The sequence below is a fragment of the Monodelphis domestica genome, chromosome 5 (assembly GCF_027887165.1).
Source record: "Monodelphis domestica isolate mMonDom1 chromosome 5, mMonDom1.pri, whole genome shotgun sequence".
NCBI lineage: Eukaryota > Metazoa > Chordata > Mammalia > Didelphimorphia > Didelphidae > Monodelphis > Monodelphis domestica.
The window spans coordinates 120754613-120777647 of record NC_077231.1 but is presented as its reverse complement, the minus strand read 5'-3'; the positions used below and the strand labels follow the sequence as shown (position 1 = coordinate 120777647).

Below are 23035 nucleotides of genomic sequence, written 5' to 3'. Positions count from 1 at the left end.
GATCTCTTCAGGGAAAGTCTCTTAAAAGGAGTGAAAGCCTTCAGGAAGAACTCAGCATGTAGAAGAGCTGACACCTTGAGGCCATTTCTATTTCTAGGTGCCTCACTAGAGTTTTTTGATAATTTCTTTCTGGTTGAGATTGGGAACTTTCTGTTGAGTTGAGATATCTTGCTTTCAGAGGGGGAGCTCATTCTCTCCCTATAACGTCTGGTATATTTTCATCTTTATGCAATTTCTGATTTCTGTTCTCTCTCAGCTTGGATAAATGAGTGCTTGCTGTTCATTATTGTGATGGTCTTTGTGTAATTAACATTTGGAGGGAAGGAAGTCAAGCCTCTAGATATAACTTGAAGCACTTATTTACTAATAAGGGATAACAATCAGAAGCGTTGCTTGAACTTAAAATTTTCCCCTCCTCGACTAGCAGTATTTACGGTGGCAGATAGTTTCTAGTCCAATGTCCTCTTGCCCAATATTTTCTCTATAAGGAGAACAGAAGATTGGAGGACTAATTCTAGTCCAATATCCTTTCTAAGCAGAGAGAAGAGGAAAAGATGCCAGTCTTTGTTTTCTGGTCCCTTCCTGGTAGGAATCAAAGTCTTCTGTGGAGGATTAATGAGATAATAGAATTATATCTATTCATGCCTCCCTACTAGTGGTGTTTAGTTAGATCCATGTAGACATACACATAATTTGATAAGCAACCCATTCCTTCCATATATATGTATCTGTATAGCTTTTAGTTCCTACTAAGAAATCACAAGAGATCTTAACTTTTCTAAAATGCTATTCAGGTTCTTCTTTCCTGTTAATTTTTTTTTTTTTGTTAGATTGGCATAGGTGAGAAAGAAGTATGTTGAGGCCAACTATTGTAGTTTTGCCCTCTATTTGTCATCATAACAGTTTAAATTTTCTTTTGGTGTATATATTATATTTATATTACTTTTAAAAATCTGTAGTGACTTTAAGTATAATATAATTTCCTTATTTATCTCTTTTAACCAGAACAATTTTTACTTTTGCTTTGTTTGAGATCACGACAACTACTTTTTTTTTAATCACTAGAAGTATAAAAAATTCTGTTGCAGGCCTGTAGAGTTTTAACTCTGAATGCTTCAAATTTGGCTTTTTGGTAAACAATATATTGTTCAACTTGGCTTTCTAATACATTCTGTTCACTTCCTCTGTTTTATGGATGAATTTACCCCATTCATGTTCACAGTTAAGACTGTTAATTATTTATTTCATTCCATCATATCCTCTTGCTTCTACTCATAACAGGGTTCTCTTAGTGTATATACAACTACATTAACTTTGTCACTCATTTATCATTAGAGTGATAGATGAAAACATTTTCTAGAAAGCAATCAAATGAACAATTCAGCAATCTCAGAGGTTTACAGAGAAATGCAATTTGTAGTTTGCCAGAATTTTTGTTGTCTTCCAGGTACCTCAATGCTCTAGAAGCTGGAGTTTCCTATTTCTCACAGGAACTTCAATTCAAGGATATACTGAGAACTGAGGAACAGTTTCAGAATATCTTGACGAATAAAAACAGGAAAAGCAATGGTAAGAAATTCTTCCAATCTTTTTCTTCAGAATTGCATCTTCTAAAGTCTACTACTTATTTTTTCCCAAATCTAATAGTTATTCTCATTATCTTTTTTGAGATTGTCATTTTATATTACCTGCAATTTTGTACAATTTGTGTTATTTCCGTGTTTTATTTATTTATATTAATCATTAAATGAGATTAAAAAATTATGCTGAAATGAGAAAGTGAGATTTTTAGCATTTATAATTTTTCATATACAAAATGATAATCCTAATGAAATATCAATTCAATAGGCATTTTTCCCTACAAACATTTAAGTTTCTTTTGTTTATTTGATTCTGAGGATATAAAGAAAAATCAAAATAGTCTTGTCCATAAGGGATCAATATTCTCTTAGGGGAGAAACTATACACACAAATGTATATGTATATGTATATATATATATAATATTGTGTATATAGGCATATATATATGTATATATATATCATAGTTATTTTTTCCAATAATGGGAATACATTTATACTGGTTCATTGACATTCTCTTGCCTGATTACCTTTGTTGTCAAAAGTGAATATCTATGAAAATGTGGTGTTGGAAAAGATAAGCTAAGTTTATCTTTGAAGCTCTTCCATCTCCTTTTTATTCCCTTATTTCCCTTTATGAAGTCTCAGAACCATTTCAAGTGCCCATTATCTCTCAAGATAGTTGTCAGGGTTGAAGAATGATTTAATAAATTTATCACAAATAAGATGTTAGATGATACTTTCCAGAGTACTTACTTTTGTTTCTGAAATGAGTCTTAAGAAAAAGAGATGTTCACCACTGTTATAGAGGATGTGCCAGGAAAAGTTTAAATAGAAGAGGAATTCTTATTAGATTGTGAATTCCTTCAGATGGTCCTGTTTAGGAATGACACGAGATGTTCCTTAATACTACCTCAATGTATTATGCTAGAATTTTATCAGAGAAGAACTATAGCAGTGATGGTGAACCTATGGCACAGGTGCCAAAGATGGCATGCAGGGCACTCTCTGTGGGTACACAGCCACCCCCCCAGAGTTCATTACTAGAAATGCAGAGGTACTCAGGTGGAGCTGTTCCCTTCTCCTTCTCCACCATGCCCAAGATATTTTTTTTTTCACATCACCCATCCCTCTGCCCAGCAGCCCAATGGGAATACACAGTTGGGTAAGGTGGGAAGCTCACACGCAGCAGAACTGGAGGGGGGCAGAGCACTTGAGGCACTCCCTTCCCCCCAGTTCACCTGCTCTGAGAACATTTTTTTGTTTTATTCACCACTCCACTCTATAGCCCAATGGGAGTGTTTCTTTCCTCCTCTGTGTGGGGTAAGGGGGGGCAGGTGGTGAGGTGGGGGTGGTGTAAACCTCAAATTTCCTTAGACTTATAAATTCCCTTGTTACAGTGGGGCTGGGCACAGCGCTCAGTCCAGGGGGTGTGGTGGGGGGACCTGGAACTCTGTCTCTAAAAGGCTTGTCATCACTGAACTACATCTTCATTGAGTTAGCCTTTCAGTCAATTAATGTTGATGATAATAACTACTACTAACATTTATATAGTGTTTACTATGTATGTGTCCAAGAACTGTGAATAAGTACTTTATAGTTTTCTCATTTGATTCTCACAATTCTGGGAGGTAGGTGTTATTATTCTTCTGGTTCAAACTTCTCATTTTGTAGATGAAGTTTCTAAGGCAGAAAGAGTTTAAGTAACTTGCCAAAGGTCACACACTAGTAAATATCTGAGGCTGGATTTGAACTCAAGTCTTCCTGACTCAAGACTAGTACTTTATCATGTGTGCCATCTAGCATAAATATAGCTCTCCATAGACAGAGCTATAAATAAAGTAGATAGATATAGATACACACCATATCTCTCTCTCTCTCTCTCTCTCTCTCTCTCTCAATGCATACACACACATACACACATATCAGACAGGACTTAAATTGGACTCTGTCATAGATTGGAAATTGAACCAGCAGGTTTTATTGTTACCTGGGAAATAGTACCATACTTTCAGTGAGCCTCAAGTTTCTCACTGACACAAAAATTCATTTTCTCTAGCAGAAAGGTTACTGCTATGATTTAACAGTTATTTCACTGCTTAACCAGTCAGTCAGTGCTAGTTAGTCAGTGCTACATTCCAGGCACTGTGTTCAGGAAGCACTAGGGATGTGAAGAAAGATAAAAACACTGTTCCTGGGCTCAGGCAGCTCACATTCTAATGGGAGAGACAACATGCATAAGCTTTATACAAGGAATATACATATGTATATATGTATATGTGTATGTATGTATGTTTATATATGTGTATATATGCATGTATCAAATATATATATATATGTATATATATTTGATGGGAGGTAAGGTAATTTCAGATCAGGGAAGGCACTAGCAATGGATACCAGGAAAGTCTTTCTATAGAAGGTTGGAGTGGAGTTGAGTCTTGAAGAAAGCCAAGGATGCTAGTAGGCAGAGATGAGGAGGGGAAGCATTCCAGGTGTGGAAGAGAGCCAGTGGAAAGACTCTTGAATTAATCATGGAGTATTGTGTGGGAGGAACAACAAGTAGGCAGTATTGGTATGATGGATTTTTAGAATATACTGAGGAATATAGAATGTTAGGAGACTAGAAAGGAAAGAAAGACTGTGAAGACTTTAAAATGTTGAGCAGAAAATTTTATTTTTGATCCTGGAAGTAATAGGGAGTCCATGGAGGTTATTGTATAGAGGGGAGACATTATCCAACCTGCACTTTAGGAAGATCATTTTGGCAATCAAATGGAAGATGGATCTGAGTGGGAAGAGATTTGACCTATAGGGTAGAACCCCTCAACTTCTGAAGAATCAAAATTGTGGGTTATCCAAAGGAATATCTAGGGGTCCATGGTAGATGGAAAGAGATTGGAATATGGGGCCATCTGAGAAGTTACATAAAACATCAAGGCAACAGATTAAGGAAATGGAGGTAGATTAATCATGCACTTGGACTAAGGAACAAAAGGATGTTGCCATGCAACCCACAGAATGTTCAGACATATAGAGGAAGCTCTCTAACATATTGATTCTATCTTCTACCTCATGGAGTCCCTCTCTTTCTTTAAGATGTGTCACAGCCACCACTTTCTGCATGAAGACTATCCTAAGCCCTTCCAATTTATATATTTATTTATATTTTATATGCCTCATATTTTATCACACTTTGTGGACATTTAATAAATACTTATTGATTGTCAATTTTATATGTTCTCACATCCACATATATAAATATGTGTATATATGTTGTATTTGTATATATATATGTATCATGATATGATATAAAAAATAACTGCTTTCAGAGGTATTGGGATCCTCCTCTTCAGAAGTTTACAGATAGAGGCTGGATCACCTTTGTTTAGGTTATTGTAGAAGGAATGCTAGTTTGGGCATGAAGTAGACGAGATGACTCTGAGGTCTTTTCCTCCTCTGAGTTTTTGTGATTTCCTCTATATCTGATTTTGTCTTTTTTCTTCTCTTCATAGTGATTGTTATGTGTGGCTCTCCAGAGTCTGTTAATGCACTCAAGGGAGACCACGAATCAGATGAAGACATTGTCATCATTCTGGTGGATCTTTTCAAGTAAGTATTTCTCCAACCACTCTCCTCTTGTGATTATGATAAAGGAAAATGGTACAGTGAATACAGCACTGGCTCTAGGCCAGAAGTCCTAGGTTCAGATCCCATCTTGGATGCATATTACCTGTGTAACCTTAAGTAAGCTGTTCCCTGGCCTTCAGTTTTCTTATGTGTAAAATGGGATTGGACTACTTAGTTTCTGAGATCCTTTGCAAATGACAAGCTATGATCTTATGAATACTCTTCTCTGAAATATATATGAAATATAGTCTCCTGCCACATTTTTCATGGCATCTGTGGACCATGTTACCATTTTGAACTATAGTTTAGATTCTTCTTTAAAATCCATATTAAATTTAAAATCATAGACTTTTGGGACAGAGAACATCATTAGAAATGATCTATATTAGTTTCTTAATTTTGCAAATGAGAATACTGAAAGCCAGAGAATGATTTTCAATAAACATTTATTGAATGCCTAACATTCATAAGGCACTCACTTGAGACTGAGGGAGAAACAGAAATATATCACATGGTTTCTATCTTCAAGGAGATTATAATCCATTAAAGGGAGATAAGATATGCATAACTAAATATTACAAAAAGTGGAATATAATAAATGAATGGGGTACAAAATGAGATAATACACTGAAATTTCTTTGTAAATAGTATAAATGCTCCTACCACTAATGAAACTAAGCTTTGTGAGCCTTCAGAAAATGAAGAGATGATTCCTAGTTGAAGGAATCAGAGAAGGGATCTATAAATTTGAGTTGAGTGACAAGAATGGGGAGTATTTGAACAGGAAGACCTCAAAGGAAGGGCATTTCAGGCATGAGAGATTATATGAGCAAAAGTATGGTGATAGGAGAGAGTGGTAAAGATGAATGAATGATTGGTATTTTGGCTATAGCAGAGATTGAAAGAACAGTAGTAAAAAAAAAGATGAAAGATAAAGATAAAACTGGAAAGATATGGTAGAACCTAATTATCGAAGATCTTAAATGCCAGACTAAATAATATGGATGTAGTAGATGGCATGATGAGGACTGATGGGAAATTCCAAATGGGGCAATAGTGTTCTAAGAACTGTGCATTCAGAAAATTCATTGGGTGATTATTTGTAGGAGAGATGAAAAGGAGACTGGTATGGAGATTAATGCAATAGTTTAGATAGAAGGGATAGCAGCAGTAAGAGTGTAAAGAAGGAAAGGATTATGAAAGACATTTTAGAGGTAAAGAACATAGGGAGAGGGATGAGCAAGAATCATAGATGATTCCAAGATATAAAAAGTCTGAGTTGGAGGATGGTCGAGCCATGACCAGAAAAGAGGGAAGGTGTGAGGAAGAAGAAAAACAAGTTGGGGTAGGGAAGTGGGAAGGAAATAGTGTTGAATTTAAGGTGATGTTGGAGGGTGGCTGAAAATTTCCATTTGATTCTGTTCAGTATCAGTGCCAGCAGTGAACAGACTAGAATTCACTATAAAATGAAATAAAATAAGAATTGAAAGCTCCATTACTCTGCACTCTTGCTCACTTGCCTAGCCACATCTGGCAGGAATGATGAATCAACTGATTTCTGGCTCTATACACCCCAAGAATGTAGTCAGCATTTTGATTAGGAACAGCCTTTGCTCCCAGTTAACTTTCATTAGGCCTGAATTGATAAGATGCAAATTCTAGATAAAAATACCCGATTTGTATAATTGATCTTTGCCTTAGAGAAATATAAACTATAAAATATGTAGAGGGTTTTTTTCTTCTCCTCTTACTAAGACCAGAGAAGGAGAATTCTGGATAAGGAATATTCTTCCTTTTACCTCCCTCCTTCCTTATAACCACTATAAATTAATTTAGAGTAGACGTAGTTTTAGAGAAGAGGCAATTGGGAACTCGGGAAGTAGTGGTTCTCTGGCCATTTGCCCATTTGCTTTAGTTTGAGTCACCTGATTATTTTCTTGTCTGAGGGGATGATTAATGATTTCTTATCTAAGTTCAAATTTTAAAAGTTCAAACCCAAGGCTATTACTGTGCTACTTACTATGTCCCATATTTTCCTAGTCTTATCATCCACACTGAATAGATTTGAGTGGTCAAATTTTCACTGCATGCTCTTCTATTTGAGTTGAAAGTTCAGAATGTATTCATTTTGAGTACTCTTTGAAGCTACAGTTCAAAAATGGTATATGGTCCACAATGGTGTGAAAAATGTGGCAAGAGACTGTGCTTCCTAGGGAAGAGTACTGAGCTCAAATGTAGCCTCAAACTCTTACTAGCTGTGTGACCCTGGGCAAGTCACTTAACCTCTTTGCCTCAGTTTTTCTATCTCTGAAATGAAGATAAAATAGGAGCTCCTACTTCCTAGGATTATTTTGAGGATAAAATGAGAGAATATTTGAAAAGTAATTTGCAAATCTTAAAACATTATATAAATGTTAACTTATTCATTAGAAAACTTGGATCTCTTGCATATGCAGGGACAATATCAGACAAGTTTCTCAATTTATCTTTGCTTCTCCTTCCTCCTATGTTAAATAGGCTTGAATAGTTGATCTTGATTTTCATTTTATCGATTCCAATATCTGTAAAAGTTGTGAATTCTTAAAAAGAATATGGGGAGTGGGGGAGGAAGATAATGTTGAATTTGAGGTGATATCTTCAGGTGGTTAGAAATTTCCATTTGATTCTGCTTAATATTATTACTGCTAGCAGTGAACTAGATGCCAGTATATAATTTAATCTGGAAAGTATAAGTTCATAAACCAAAGTCTAAAGAAAATAAAGCAGCAGAACTAAAAAGAAATTCAACGTTTTCTGATTCTCCTTCATGTTCCTTTTTGTTTATTGGCTAGGAAAAGCTTACTCTCTTTTTAGCAAATGACCAAGGGAGGAGTAGGAAAAAGTGAAATGTGTCAGTTAGTCAACAAGCATCTCTTAACCCTCCTCTATGTATCAGGTGCTGGGTTAATCATGGAGGATACAAAGAAAACAAAAGCCAGTCCCTGCTCTCAAGGAGCTCATAGTTCAATGGGCAGAAAGGTATTAAGAGCAGTGGAATGATAGAAAATTTTGTGACCCATATGCAATTTTTTAAGCAAAAAAAAATGAAGAAATTATTTTTGAGGTTGATTTAATCCTCTTTTATGTTGTAAGAAAGCTGCATCTTTGTTTCTGGGTATCTATCTTCAAAGGTGAACTTGTGCTTTTTATTTCAGTAACCAGTATTTTGAAAACACTACATCAGCTCCTTACATGAAAAACGTCCTTGTGGTGACACTGATGCCTGCGAATTCCAGTTTATCTAACTTACTAAATATCTCTCTGGTAATACACATTCAGTACCATTTTTTTTAATCTGGACAACAGGGACCTATATGCTAGACCCGACAACAATTTCTGCTCCACTCAGACTATTAGCATCATTAAGATTACTCAACATTGTGCTAAGGATCAAGCTTGAATTACTCTATTAGTGTGATGGCTTCATATTGAGAGAAGCATCTGTCACATCTGAGCTGAAAGATGAACATGGTAATGGGTAAAATAAAATATCTTTACAAAAAAAAAGAAAGATGAACATGGGGAGCCCCCAGTGGTCCCCAAGTTTTGACTCTCTTAGCCATTGATATACAGTAACATTTGGTAAGGGATGCGAAGCTTTTCCCATTCCTCCTCCTCTCCCTACCCTCTTAAGTATCCTCTGGACAAGCGTGCCACCATTAGAGATTCATTCTTGGGTTAAGATATTGTCCTTTGTTAAATTAAAATTAAAATTAAAATACCATAGGGGAGGATAGGTAGCACAGGATTCTTAATCAGTGACTACCTTAATGGACAATGCTTTTTGAAACGTTTTTAGCCTAGAATCCTAGGAAGGCTAAGTTCAGATGGGCAAAGACTGCTGTAGGGGTCCTTGGATATCTAGTGGGCACCTGAGGGTTCTAGGAACCTGGACAGTCAAGGGTTCAGATTGGGGTGAGGTATACAAATATCTGGAATTACATCATTTGACCAAGAGCCATTACCACTCATGCTATAGACTGAGACTCTTCAACACAGCTCTGCTAATGTCCTTCTCATGTTTTAGGATGGAAAGAATGCTCTTTGAGAATCAGGAGAGACCTGGTTTCAAGTCTTGCCTCTGACCCTTATTAACTGGGTAACAGTAAAAGAACCTCTAATACACTGTGGGCATTTAAGCTTTGTAAGCTCCAGTTTCCTTGTCCATAAAACAGGAATAAAACTGCCTATAGCACCTACTTCATAGGGTTATTGGTAAAGATCAAATGAGTTAATGCATAAATGTCAACTCTTTTCACCTCCAATATTAGTCTTAGAGTTCTCTTGTATTGAATTGAACTATATAGCCTTGTGAAACATGCTTAAAACTGGAATATTTGTCTAGACTCAAATTTCCTGTGGGGTGCTCCCCACCATCCCTCCCGTTTAGGTGAAAGATGACTTTGTCCTTGCCCATTTGGATGGAATCTTGCTCTTCGGACATATGGTGAAGAAATCACTGCATGACAATTCAAGTGCCTATTTTTCTCATGCTTTCCGTAACCTCACTTTCCAAGGTACTAATGTTTAAAATTCATGTATGTGAAATCAACACCTTTTAAAAAATCAAGCTCTTACCCTCTCTCTTAGATTCCTACTGTGTATTGATTCCAAGGAAGAAGAGTGGTAGGGGCTAGGCAATGGGGGCTAAGTGACTTGACAGCTAGGAAGTATCTGAGGCCAGGTTTGAACCCAGGACCTCCCCTCTACAGGCATGACTCTTAATCTACTGAGTCACCTAGCGACCTCCAAAACCAGCACCTTTTAAAAAAAGCTGAAGAAAGATTTTGACATCTGAATTGACCTTAGGCAGCAGTGGAAGCATTTGATGAGGTGGTCACTGAAAACATATCACATATCTATCACATGATATATCATAATTGGACCTTCAAAGAGGAACAGGTAGAATTTATATTGGTAGAGAGAAGGCTAAAAAGGAAGATTTTTGAGAGGTTTGGGCTTTAGGTGCTCCTAAGCTACCATCTTGGCTCTGCCCTCAAGGAAGATGTTTGAAAAGGAGAGGACTTCAACCCAGGAATTTTAGAATTGTCTAATTTATTGAGACCAAGTACCCCTAAAACCCCTGTTAGTCTATTCCACATTCTCCTCCTCCTCCTCCTCAGTTCTAGTTAGCTAGGCAGAAATTAAGAACTTAGTTTCCTATTTTTCCAAGACTTCAGATATCTGTGAATTACATCTGTGTGGGTGCAGATTGCAATCTACCAGTGATTTAGATTGTTTTATTAGTTGTGAATAAAAATCAATCATCCACATATTAGTCTTGGAAATGTGAGTCTTCCTGTACTTAGCCAAGCTAAATCTCAGGCAACACACACACACACACACACACACACACACACACACACACATACACACACACCACACACACACACACAGAGATTCTTTTACAGGAGTTTGTACTTGAAGCCTTTCTACCTTGGTAGGACTTGGTAGAGTTTTCATCCCATTGGCAAACCTTCAAGCTTGTTGGGTCACATCCATCCCATTAGAGCAGTACCTTGAAGGAGACTGATCTAGACCAGTGACGTTTCATTTACCAAGTATATTTGCTGCCAATTCTCCTATAACTGTACTGAAGACCTCACTCCTATTTCACAGCTCCTCTCCTACACTGACAATTATCATTCCCCCATTCTACCTCTCTCCTTCTCCCTAAAACACTCAGTCTTTCTGATCTCTGAATTTCTTGCTATGTATATTACAACAGAAGCTACTGTCTAAAATTCTATTTCATGAAGCACTGATCCACTTCATTTATCCTCTGTATTTTTTAATATTACATGGTTGGGATACTTTCTTTTCCATAAAAGAAATAATGTTGTGGACCAACAGAGGTGTTCATTTAAAACCTAGGCTCTGAAATCAAAAGACACTCTCCATATTTCTCCCATGAGACTTTCTCTTGCCCCACAAAAGCAAGAATGGTCCAGTAGAATGAATTATGGTTTTGAAGTTGGAAGATCTTGGTTCAGTTTCTGGTTCTGCTACTTACATCCTCTGTGACTATGGACATTTCTGAGCCTTAGTTTTTCATCTATAACCCAAGGGAGAAACCTAAAATCTCTCAGATCCTTCCAACTCTAAATTTATGATGCTATTATATGACATTCTCTTATTTGATCTTTTGAAAGAGCAATTTTCAGTCAGAAGACTTGAGTTCAAACCCCACCTCTACTATACTTGCACTTATTTTTTTAAGAAAGAAAAATTTGCATTTATAAAGGTCTTGAAGATACAAGGTAGTTCTTCAAGTCTTCTTATGGGGAATGGTGGATTCACTAGGAAATAGTTTATTTCCAGGGTATTAAGAAGATATTTACAAACAATAGGATGTAACAAAAATATTAGTTGTATTAGTAGTAGTTGTACTTCTCAGTTCTTCACCTGTAAAACAAGGGAAGGATAATAGATGTTCTCTAAGGTCCCTTGTAACTTTAAATTTATGATACTCTCTAGAAAAACCCCACCCACCCACCCAAGACAAGTCTCATTCTCTTATTAGCCATAAGCCACTGATATCTCTTTTCTAACCTTTAGATGGCAGCATAATCCCACACAATGTATGTGTAGGCAGCCTGAATGGTATAATGACTGGAATGGAGAGACAAGCTTTTTCTTCTTTTCTTCCATGGGTGTTAAAGTGGTGGAGAGAAGGGAAAATGTGCATTGGCTTTTTTTATCCACTCTAAGAATCATTTAGAAAGTCACTGATGGCTGTGCCCTCCCAAGCTGCTCCAGTTCTTCACTGGCTGAAATAATAAGCTGAAAAACACTATCATGCTGTTATTTCCATCATTCTATAAGTACAAATTATATAAATACAACTGCTTGAATCCATTGCTCCATGGTTGTTCTGCTGCAAGTGGCAAATGAGATCAATCTGACTTAAGTCTTTGACCCAATACACATTCATTGCTGAGCACTCATAAGTCTCCCATTAGTATCTAGTTTTCTCTTCTACCAACCTGGACGCTGTGTGAAGAAGAGTTTTTCCCTTGAGTAAGGACACTGACCTTTCTGCAAATGTTCTTCAGAGATTTCCTGGCCAGAACCAATTGTGTACATCCTTAATTAGCTTTTGGAAACAAACAGCTCTTCATTCTTTCACTCAGGCTCATTGCAGCACAGCATCATCTACAGCCTGTAAATAAAAGAAATTGGGTGCCATTTGCTTTTACACTATGGTTCCTGTCAGTGTCTTAACATCTGTAGGAGAAAAATCTGAATAGTAACCACCAGTGCTTACTGATTCCCCCCCAGGAGCTCTAGGTCCTGTGACTCTGGATGAATGGGGAGATATTGACAACAATGTCACTATTCTGTATACTTCCGCAGATACTACTAAGGTATGTTGGCCTTTAAAGGCTGGGTAAGGAGGGATGACTAGAATAACTGGAATATGATGGGAATGGGGCAGAGGGGATACCTTTTCTTAAACTTGTTATCTAAAGCCCTGAGAGGTGCTCACCCGCATTGGGAGAAGTGGTTTCTCTAATCAGGAGTCCCCAATAACCAATGAAATATTCCATGCTGTCTCATTACTTTATGCTGTTATTTGTCTCAATCTGTACTATATGGCCTGTAAAGAATTGTCTTCCTTTCCCTCTGTTCCTTTATTCTTTCTATCCTTCCCCCTCCCTCTCTCCCTTCCTCTCTCCCTTCCTCCCTCCCTTTTTCCTTTCCTCCCTCCCTCCTTTCCTCCCACCCTCTCTCCCATATGGGAATAACTGGATCTGCATAAATGCATTTATGAGGTGTCAGGCTTGGGATACAGATGCAGTGTGAGGCTTCTGCCATAGAGGAAAGTTCCTTGACCCATATGGGGATTATGCTTGACCTAACCAAACTGTAGGTTCAATCTATAGTAATTTAATTCCCTTGGATACACCACAGAACGTAGAGGCTTTTTATCAAACACCTCACTATACTGAGAGGTACTATAAGCAAGTTCTAGTATAGTTTAGAGGAAAGTGAACCACAATGAAGGTTTTATTTTTCAATTGTCTTAAGTTTTGAACTAAACAAATATGAATATTTCAATCAACAAAAACTGAAACTATGACCTTGTTATGTACATAAAAAACTGAAGTATAATTTATTAAATCTAACATAATAGTTATAAAGCTTGTCTGTGTCCCCTTTTGAACTTCCTCTCTGGTGTTTTTTAAATAACCCTGACCTTCCATCTTGGAATCAATACTGGGTATTGGTTCCAAGGCAGAAGAGTGGTAAGGGCTAGACAGTGGGGGTCAAGGGACTCACCACCTAGCTGCTCCATTTTCTGTTGTTTTTAACGATTAATGGACGTTCTTTTTGTTTTTCATCCTTCTCAATACCTACCAATCCTTGACATACCTCCTCACTCAGCTTCCCAAAGCTCTGCCTCATAATCAATAAGCATAGTCAAGGAAACAAATCCATACTTTGACCCTGTTTGAAACCACACCCTTCCTTCAGCACCTTTAGTCCATCCAAGTGGTGGAAAATAGGCGGACAGAGAGTTATACTGCAGTCTCTCTTATTGGTCAGAGTCAAATCTTTCATTTTCAGTGAGTATTGACATCTCAGAAATATGTCAACATTATAAATCAGGGCTTGATTTATAGTCATTTTCATTGTCTAGACTTAAGAAAGTCATGGAGAAAATGTAGATTAAAACTTAAAACTTTGTCCTCTGCACAGTTTTTTAGACAGGCAAATGTTAAACATTTACCAGCATACTCAGTTATAAACTTAATCTTTATCAGTCTTTCAGAGTTGTTATGGTCATTGAATTAATCAGAACTTCAACATTTTTCCAAGTTGTGCTTTATATATTTGTGGCAATCATGTGAATTATTCCCCTAGATCCTCTTGTTTCAGGATGTATTAGTTTGTACAAGTTTCATGAAGGTCTAACATAATCTTTCTTTTTACTGGCTTCCTTTTCATCTACTGCCACAGTATGAGGTTCTTTTGTACTATGACACCCATCGAAATGAGACTATGTGGTCCAAAGAGAGGCCTGAGCTCAACTGGAAAAACCATAAACTTCCCAGTGATGAACAAGGAAAAGGTAAATGAGGCACTTTTGATACATTTTCTCCTTTTAAAGTAGTTTCTGATAGCAAGGAATAGATCCCATTGTTTAATGTGGTCTGTGATTCTAGAGTTTTAATGTTAAACATACTATCTTAAATATTTGATTTGCCAATATGCCATTTAGGTGAAATATGGTTAGAAAAAATAATATTTTTCCATTTTACTTTAACTAGTGCTTTGGCTGAGGATCTGCTTGTGAATGACATAGAACAAATCTGAGAAAGTTTTCCTAATCTTTGATTTTCTGGTCTAGGGCTTTATTTAAGAGCTCATGAATTTAGGGGGAAAGGGATACTAAGGAACTACTTAATGTGACTTTGGGAATTTCCATCCCAGTCAAATATAGTCTGATGGAGCCTGGTATAGTGATAAAACATAGAAGAACATGAGATTAATTTTAGTGTGGTTCTTGTAGCATTAAACACCAACTAATGGATGACTTGATCTGGAGCCCACATAACATTTTTGATCCTTTAAAAGGTTCTCATTAAACTAATTCTAGAAGAATATTTCAGGCAGATTTTGTCTATGAATAAATGTTGACATTTGTTACTTCACTTTGGATTGTGATTATATTGTGCTTTGGGAATAAGATGTATTTTTAAAGTGTAACTTTTCAAAATCTCCTTTCAAGTTTTTTCTTCTTCAGGTTAAGCATTCCTACTTCCGTTATTAGCTTATCTGGCTGCCATGTTGATTTATGTGAAGCTAAAATTGCCAGATCCTCTCTAGACTACCTTCTATCTAGCCAAACTCTCTTTGTCTTGTGAACATAATTGTGGAACCCCTATGTAGGATTTCTAATTTGTCCCTATTAAATTTCATCTTATTAGATTTGGCTCATCAATAGAGACTACTGAGATATTATTGGATTCTAATTCTTTTATTCGATTGTCATCTGAAAATTCAGTAAGCATGTCATCAGTACCTTCATCAAAGTTATGGGGTATAGTCATTCAACCAACTCTGAATCCTTGTAATCATATTATCATTTAGCTCAGCCACCCACAACCTTAACCTCTTGAGTGTTGCCTGAACCAGACTAGAATGTAATTGTAGGGGCAGCTAGGTAGCACAGTGGAAAGAACACCAAGTCAGGATTTGGGAGGTCGTAGGTTCAAATCTGACCTCAGATACTTCCTACCTGGGTGACCCTAGGCAATTCATTTAACCTCAATTGCCTAAGCCCTTACAGCTCTTCTGCCTTGGAATCAGTATTAATTCTTACTTAAAAAAAAAAAAAACCTTTATCTTCTGTCTTAAAATCAATACTAAGTGTTGGTTCTAAGGTAGAAGAACAATAAGGGCTAGGCAATTGGGGTTAGGTGACTTTCCCAGGGTCACCCAGCTAGGAAGTGTCTGAGGCCAGATTTGAACCTAGGACTTTTTATCACTTGGTCTGGTTCTCTATCAACTGAGTCACCTCCCTTCCCTGTCTCTATTGATTTTAAGAGAGAAGGTAAGGGTTTGAAAAAAATGAATATAATTGGGAAATGTTCAACAAAATAAATAAAATATAATACAACACGGATAATGTTAATTTGTTGTTTTTTGAGTCAATTTTCAGCCTTCCATTTGAGTTTGACACCTTCTTTGTATGGCATGGCTTTTAGTCCCTTCACTTGATAGCCTTTCTTTAGACATACTCCAGGTGGTCAATATCTTGGAGAAAACAGACAAATTATTTTTCTAAGTTGTTCGATACCATGACTTCCTTTTTTTTTTTTAAATATATTTTATTTGATCATTTCCAAGCATTATTCGTTAAAGACATAGATCATTTTCTTTTCCTCCCCCCCCCCCCACCCCCCATAGCCGACGCGTAAGTCCACTGGGCATTAGATGTTTTCTTGATTTGAACCCATTGCTTTGTTGATAGTATTTGCATTAGAGTGTTCATTTAGAGTCTGTCCTCTGTCATGTCCCCTCAACCTCTTTATTCAGGCAGTTGCTTTTTCTCGGTGTTTCCACTCCCATAGTTTATCCTTTGCTTATGAATGGTGTTTTTTTCTCCTGGATCCCTGCAAGTTGTTCAGGGACATTACACCACCACTAATGGAGAAGTCCATTACGTTCGATGATACCACAGTGTGTTTGTCTCTGTGTACAATGTTCTCCTGGTTCTGCTCCTCTCGCTCTGCATCACTTCCTGGAGGTTGTTCCAGTCTCCATGGAACTTCTCCACTTTATTATTCCTTTTAGCACAATAGTACTCCATCACCAACATATACCACAGTTTGTTCAGCCATTCCCCAATTGATGGGCATCCCCTCATTTTCCAGTTTTGGGCCACCACAAAGAGCGCAGCTATGAATATTTTTGTACAAGTCTTTGTGTCCATTATCTCTTTGGGGTACAGACCCAGCAGTGCTATGGCTGGGTCAAAGGGTAGATATTCTTTTAGCACCCTTTGGGCATAGTTCCAAATTGCCCTCCAGAATGGTTGGATCAGTTCACAGCTCCACCAGCAATGAATTAATGTCCCTATTTTGCCACATCCCCTCCAGCATTCATTACTTTCCTTTGCTGTTATGTTAGCCAATCTGCTAGGTGTGAGGTGATACCTCAGAGTTGTTTTGATTTGCATCTCTCTGATTATAAGAGATGTAGAACACTTCTTCATGTGCTTGTTAATAGTTTTGATTTCTTTATCTGAGAACTGCCTATCCATTTCCCTTGCCCATTTATCAATTGGAGAATGGCTTGATTTTGTGTACAATTGATTTAGCTCTTTATAAATATGAGTAATTAAACCTTTGTCAGAGGTTTCTATGAAGATTTTTTCCCAATTTGTTGTTTCCCTTCTGATTTTAGTTATATTGGTTTTGTTTGTACAAAAGCTTTTTAGTTTGATGTAGTCAAAATTATTTATTTTACATTTTGTGATTCTTTCTATATCTTGCTTGGTTTTAAAGCCTTTCCCCTCCCAAAGGTCTGACATGTATACTATTCTGTGTTTACCCAATTTACTTAAGGTTTCCTTCTTTATGTTTAAGTCACTCACCCATTTTGAATTTATCTTGGTGTAGGGTGTGAGGTGTTGATCTATTCCTAGTCTCTCCCACACTGTCTTCCAATTTTCCCAGCAGTTTTTATCGAATAGTGGATTTTTGTCCCAAAAGCTGGGATCTTTGGGTTTATTGTATACTGTCTTGCTGAGGTCGCTTTCCCCCAGTCTATTCCACTGATCTTCCTTTCTGTTTCTTAGCCAGTACCAAATTGTTTTGATGACTGCTGCTTTGTAATATAGTTTTAGGTCAGGGACTGCAAGGCCCCCATCATATGTGTTTTTTTTCATTATTTCCCTGGATATCCTTGATCTTTTGTTCTTCCAAATGAACTTTGTTATGGTTTTTTCTAAATCAGTGAAGAAGTATTTTGGTAGTTCAATGGGTATGGCACTAAATAGATAAATAAGTTTAGGTAGGATGGTCATTTTTATTATATTGGCTCGTCCTATCCATGAGCAGTTAATGTTTTTCCATTTGTTCAAGTCTAGTTTTAGTTGTGTGGCGAGTGTTTTGTAGTTGTGTTCATATAGTTCCTGTGTTTGTCTTGGGAGGTAGATTCCTAGGTATTTTATTTTGTCTAAGGTGATTTTGAATGGGATTTCTCTTTCTAGTTCTTGCTGCTGAGCTGTGTTGGAGATATATAGAAAAGCTGATGATTTATGTGGGTTTATTTTGTATCCTGCAACTTTGCTAAAGTTGTTGATTATTTCAATTAGCTTTTTGGTTGAATCTCTAGGATTCTTTAAGTAGACCATCATGTCATCCGCAAAGAGTGATAACTTGGTCTCCTCCTTGCCTATTTTGATGCCTTCAATTCCTTTATCTTCTCTAATTGCTACTGCTAGTGTTTCTAGTACAATGTCAAATAGTAGAGGTGATAATGGGCATCCTTGTTTCACTCCTGATCTTATTGGGAATGCATCTAGTTTATCCCCATTGCAGATGATATTAGCTGTTGGTTTTAGATATATACTGTTTATTATTTTTAGGAATGACCCTTCTATTCCTATGCTTTCTAGTGTTTTTAATAGGAATGGGTGTTGTATTTTATCAAAGGCTTTTTCTGCATCTATTGAAATAATCATGTGATTCTTGCTAGTTTGCTTGTTGATGTGGTCAATTATGTGGATGGTTTTCCTAATGTTGAACCAGCCCTGCATCCCTGGTATGAATCCTACTTGATCATGGTGAATGATCCTTCTGATCACTTGCTGGAGTCTTTTTGCTAGTATCCTATTTAAGATTTTTGCATCTATATTCATTAGGGAGATTGGCCTATAGTTTTCTTTCTCTGTTTTTGACCTGTCTGGTTTTGGAATCAGTACCATGTTTGTGTCGTAAAAGGAGTTTGGTAGAACTCCCTCTTTGCTTATTATGTCAAATAGTTTGTATAGTATTGGGATTAACTGTTCTCTGAATGTTTGATAGAATTCACAGGTGAATCCATCAGGCCCTGGGGACTTTTTCTTAGGAAGTTCTTTGATGGCTTGTTGGATTTCAATTTCTGATATGGGATTATTTAGGAATTCTATTTCCTCTTCTGTTAGTCTAGGCAGTTTGTATTTTTGTATATATTCATCCATTTCTCCTAAATTGGTGTATTTATTGCCATATAATTGGGCAAAGTAATTTCTAATGATTGCCTTAATTTCCTCCTCATTGGAGGTGCTGTCCCCCTTTTCATCTTTAATGCTGTGAATTTGCTTTTCTTCCTTCCTTTTTTTAACTAGATTGACCAGTACCTTGTCTATTTTGTTTGTTTTTTCAAAGTACCAGCTTCTTGTCTCATTTATTAAATCAATAGTTCTATCACTTTCGATTTTATTAATTTCTCCCTTAATTTTTAGGATTTCTAATTTGGTTTTCTGCTGGGGGTTTTTAATTTGATCGCTTTCCAGTTTTTTCATTTGCATTTCCAATTGATTGATCTCTGCTCTCCCTTGTTTGTTAATATAAGCATTCAGGGATATGAATTTACCTCTGATTACCGCTTTGGCTGCATCCCAAAAGGTTTGAAAGGATGTTTCGCCATTGTCATTTTCCTCGATGAAATTATTAATTGTTTCTATGATTTCTTCTTTAACTAAACGGTTTTGGAGTATCATATTGTTTAATTTCCAATTGGTTTTAGATTTGGTTTTCCATGTACCATTACTAATCATTATTTTTATTGCCTTGTGATCTGAGAAGGCTGCATTCATTATTTCTGCTTTTCTGCATTTGTGTGCTATGTTTCTGTGACCTAATGTATGGTCAATTTTTGTGAATGTGCCATGTGGTGCTGAGAAGAAGGTGTATTCCTTTTTATCCCTATTTATTTTTCTCCATATGTCTATTAATTCTAATTTTTCTAAGATTTCATTCACTTCTTTTACCTCTTTCTTATTTATTTTTTGATTTGATTTATCTAAATTTGATAATGGTTGGTTTAAGTCTCCCACTAGTATGGTTTTATTGTCTATTTCTTCCTTCAATTCTCCTAGTTTCTCCATTAGAAATTTGGGTGCTATATTATTTGGTGCATACATATTGATTAATGATATTTCCTCATTGTCTATAGTCCCTTTTAACAAAATATAATTACCTTCCCTATCCCTTTTGATCAGGTCTATTTTTGCATTGGCTTTATCAGATATCATGATTACCACTCCTGCCTTCTTTCTATCAGTTGAAGCCCAGAAGGTCTTACTCCATCCTTTAATTCTGACCTTGTGGGTGTCAACCCGCCTCATGTGTGTTTCTTGAAGACAACATATGGTAGGGTTTTGGATTCTAATCCATTCTGCTATTCGTCTACGTTTTATGGGTGAGTTCATCCCATTCACGTTCAAAGTTATGATTGTCATTTGTGGACTCCCTGGCATTTTGATTGCCTTCCCTAATTCTAACCTTTTCTTCTTCGGCTCTACCTTTTAGTCCAGTGATTTACTTTGAAACAGTCCCCCTTGTCCCCTCCCTTGATGTTTCCCTTTTTAGTCCCTCCCTTTTTGTTCCCTCCCCCTCCCCCCTCTCTTTCCCTCCCTTTTTGTTCTCCCTCTCCCCCTCCCCCCCCTCGGTTTTCCCTTCTCCTTACCCTTGTTGGGTAAGATAGAATTCAAGATCCCAATGGATCTGGATGTTTTTCCCTCTCAGAGCTGATTTCCCTGAGATTGAGGTTTAAGTAACCCCCCCCCCCTCTCTTCCTCTCCTTCTTATAGGAGTTTTCTTCCCCTCCCCTTCCCATGTGAATCTTTGTGTGAGAATGATTATTCTATTTGGTCTTTCTTTACCCCCTATTTATACATTACATTTTCCCCACATGTTAGTATACATAGGTTGATATAAATGTAGTCCTTATAGAAGAGAGTTTGAGTAAAAGAAGAAGATAACATTTTCCCCTTTCCTTAATATTTACCTTTTCAGGTATTCCTTGCTCTTTGATTTTCGGTATCAAACTTTCCACAGAGCTCTGGTCTTTTCTTTGCAAAAAGTTGGAAGTCTTCTATTTTGTTGAATGCCCATACTTTCCCTTGGAAGTATATAGTCAGTTTTGCTGGGTAGCTGATTCTTGGTTGGAGACCCAGCTCTCTTGCCTTTCTGAAGATCATGTTCCATGCCTTACGATCATTCAGAGTAGAACTTGCAAGGTCTTGGGTGACCCTGATTGGCATTCCTTTATATCTAAATTGTCTTTTTCTGGCTTCCTGTAGGATTTTTTCTTTTGTTTGATAGCTTTGGAATTTGGCAATTACATTCCTGGGAGTTGTCTTTTGGGGGTTTAGTGTAGAAGGTGTTCTGTGAGCTCTGTCAGTGGCTGTATTGCCCCCTTGTTCTAGAATCTCTGGGCAATTTTCTTTGATTATATCTTGTATCACCATGTCCAGTTTGGTGTTTATTTCTGGCTTTTCTGGGAGTCCAATTATTCTTAAATTATCCCTTCTCCCCCTATTTTCCAGATCTATCACCTTGTCGGTGAGATATTTTATGTTCTCTTCTAATTTCTTGGTATTTTGGCTTTGCTTTATTGATTCTTGCTCTTTTACACGATCGTTGTCTTCCAGCTGCCTGATTCTGGCCTTTAAAGCCTGGTTTTCTTTTACAGTTTGGTCAAACTGGTTTTGTAGATGCGTGAATTTCTTTTGCATTATTTTCAACTTTTCCTCCCAGAAGGCTTCCATCTTTTTGGTCATTTCTGATTCAAATTCTTCATAGGTTTGTGGAGAGTTTCCATTTCCTTTGGAAGGTTTTGGAGCATTTTCTTTTATATTATCTTCTGTCTGCTCTGTATTTTGTATTTTGGCTCCATAGAATGTGTCCAAAGTCGCCCCTTTCTTCTTATTTTTCTTGGTATTTTGGGGCTTCTGTGGTTCTGTGGAGTTTGCCATTTCTGAGTGTGGAGGATTAGTTTTTCTTGTCTCTGTCTAGTGTTCAGAGGCTTTAGTCCTGGGCAGATGGTTCTATGAGCTTTCCCTGGGTTAAACTGAATATGCCTCACTGGAACTGGAATGGAAGGGTCGGACCACACTCTCCCCCCGGCTCGCTTTCCGGAAGTTGCCTTCAGAATCGCTGGCCGTGAGGCTGTTTCGTCAGCCTGCGGGGGGATGGGCTGCAGCTAGCCCAAGCTCTAGGGCAAGGACTTTCACTGAGACTTGGATAGCAGGATCCAGCCCGTGAGGCTGTCTTGCCCGCCTTGAGGGTTGCTGTTGTTTCGACCAGCTCTCTGCAGCGGAAGCCCCAGGCAGTAACTTTCACCGGGACTGTAGAAGGCCCTGAGGGTTCTGCTCTCTGAGCCCGGCCAGGCTGCGGCTTCCGGGAGCGTTGGACTCTGCGCTCCTACCCCTGAGGTCCGAGTGATCTCGGGTTCTGGCTTTTAAGGGGAGCCGTACCTTTTGATCCGGGTCCAGGTCCAGGAGGAGGGTTCCCAGGGTCTGTGCTGTTGATCGTTTTGAATTTCGGCGCCTTAGGAGCTTATCGTTTGAGATCGGTCGGGAAGGGTTTTCAGGAGATCTGAGCTTTAGCTTTCTCTAAGCCGCCATCTTAACCGGAAGTCCTCCATGACTTCCTTTTAAAAAGAATATTCTTCTAGTTTCCTATCTTTCTTTTCTAGCAATGCATAGATAGTGATCTCTATCTATTGGGTCAGCTAGGTGGTACAGTGGGTAGAGTTCAGTAAGACCTGAGTTCAAATTCAGATTCAGACACTTAATAGCTGTGAGACCTTAGGCAAGTCATTTAATCTCTATTTGCCTCAGTTTTCTCAACTACAAAATGAGAATAATAATAGCACTTACTTCCTAAGGTCATTGTGGGGATCAAATGAGATAATAATTGTGCTTGGCACAATGCCTGGCACATAGAAAGCATTACATAATATATAAGGTTGTTTTTTTCTTGGTACAGCAAATTTCTATCATCAAAATTACGTGTGTGATGAAAAAAATTAATGCTACATGGTTATTCATGTCCTGATTTAGGAATGTTTAACTTTTTTATTATTTATACAATCCTCTTTTTATTCTTTTTTATTGAGATATTTGAGTTTCAACATAACTTTTGAGAGGAGATAGAGATACTTAGTGAGGAGGTGACCACGCCATCCTTTCTTCTTCTCTCCCTTACCTCTCCCCACAGCCAGCGCAGAGGTCTAATGATACAACATCTTCCAAAGATAGGACAGATAGAAGCCAAAGAGGAAG

At 37.5% G+C, this 23035-nt stretch overlaps 1 protein-coding gene across 1 annotated transcript in view; it reads left to right on the top strand.

The window, feature by feature from the left end:
• Positions 1–23035, top strand: part of GUCY2C (guanylate cyclase 2C) — a 97998-nt gene that overhangs the window by 26021 nt on the left and 48942 nt on the right. Inside the window, exons 5-10 of the mRNA XM_007503690.3 lie at positions 1448–1569; positions 5094–5190; positions 8403–8511; positions 9638–9764; positions 12529–12614; positions 14212–14323. Of these exons, the coding sequence (XP_007503752.2) occupies positions 1448–1569; positions 5094–5190; positions 8403–8511; positions 9638–9764; positions 12529–12614; positions 14212–14323 (653 nt within the window). The remainder of the gene's footprint in view (positions 1–1447; positions 1570–5093; positions 5191–8402; positions 8512–9637; positions 9765–12528; positions 12615–14211; positions 14324–23035) is intronic.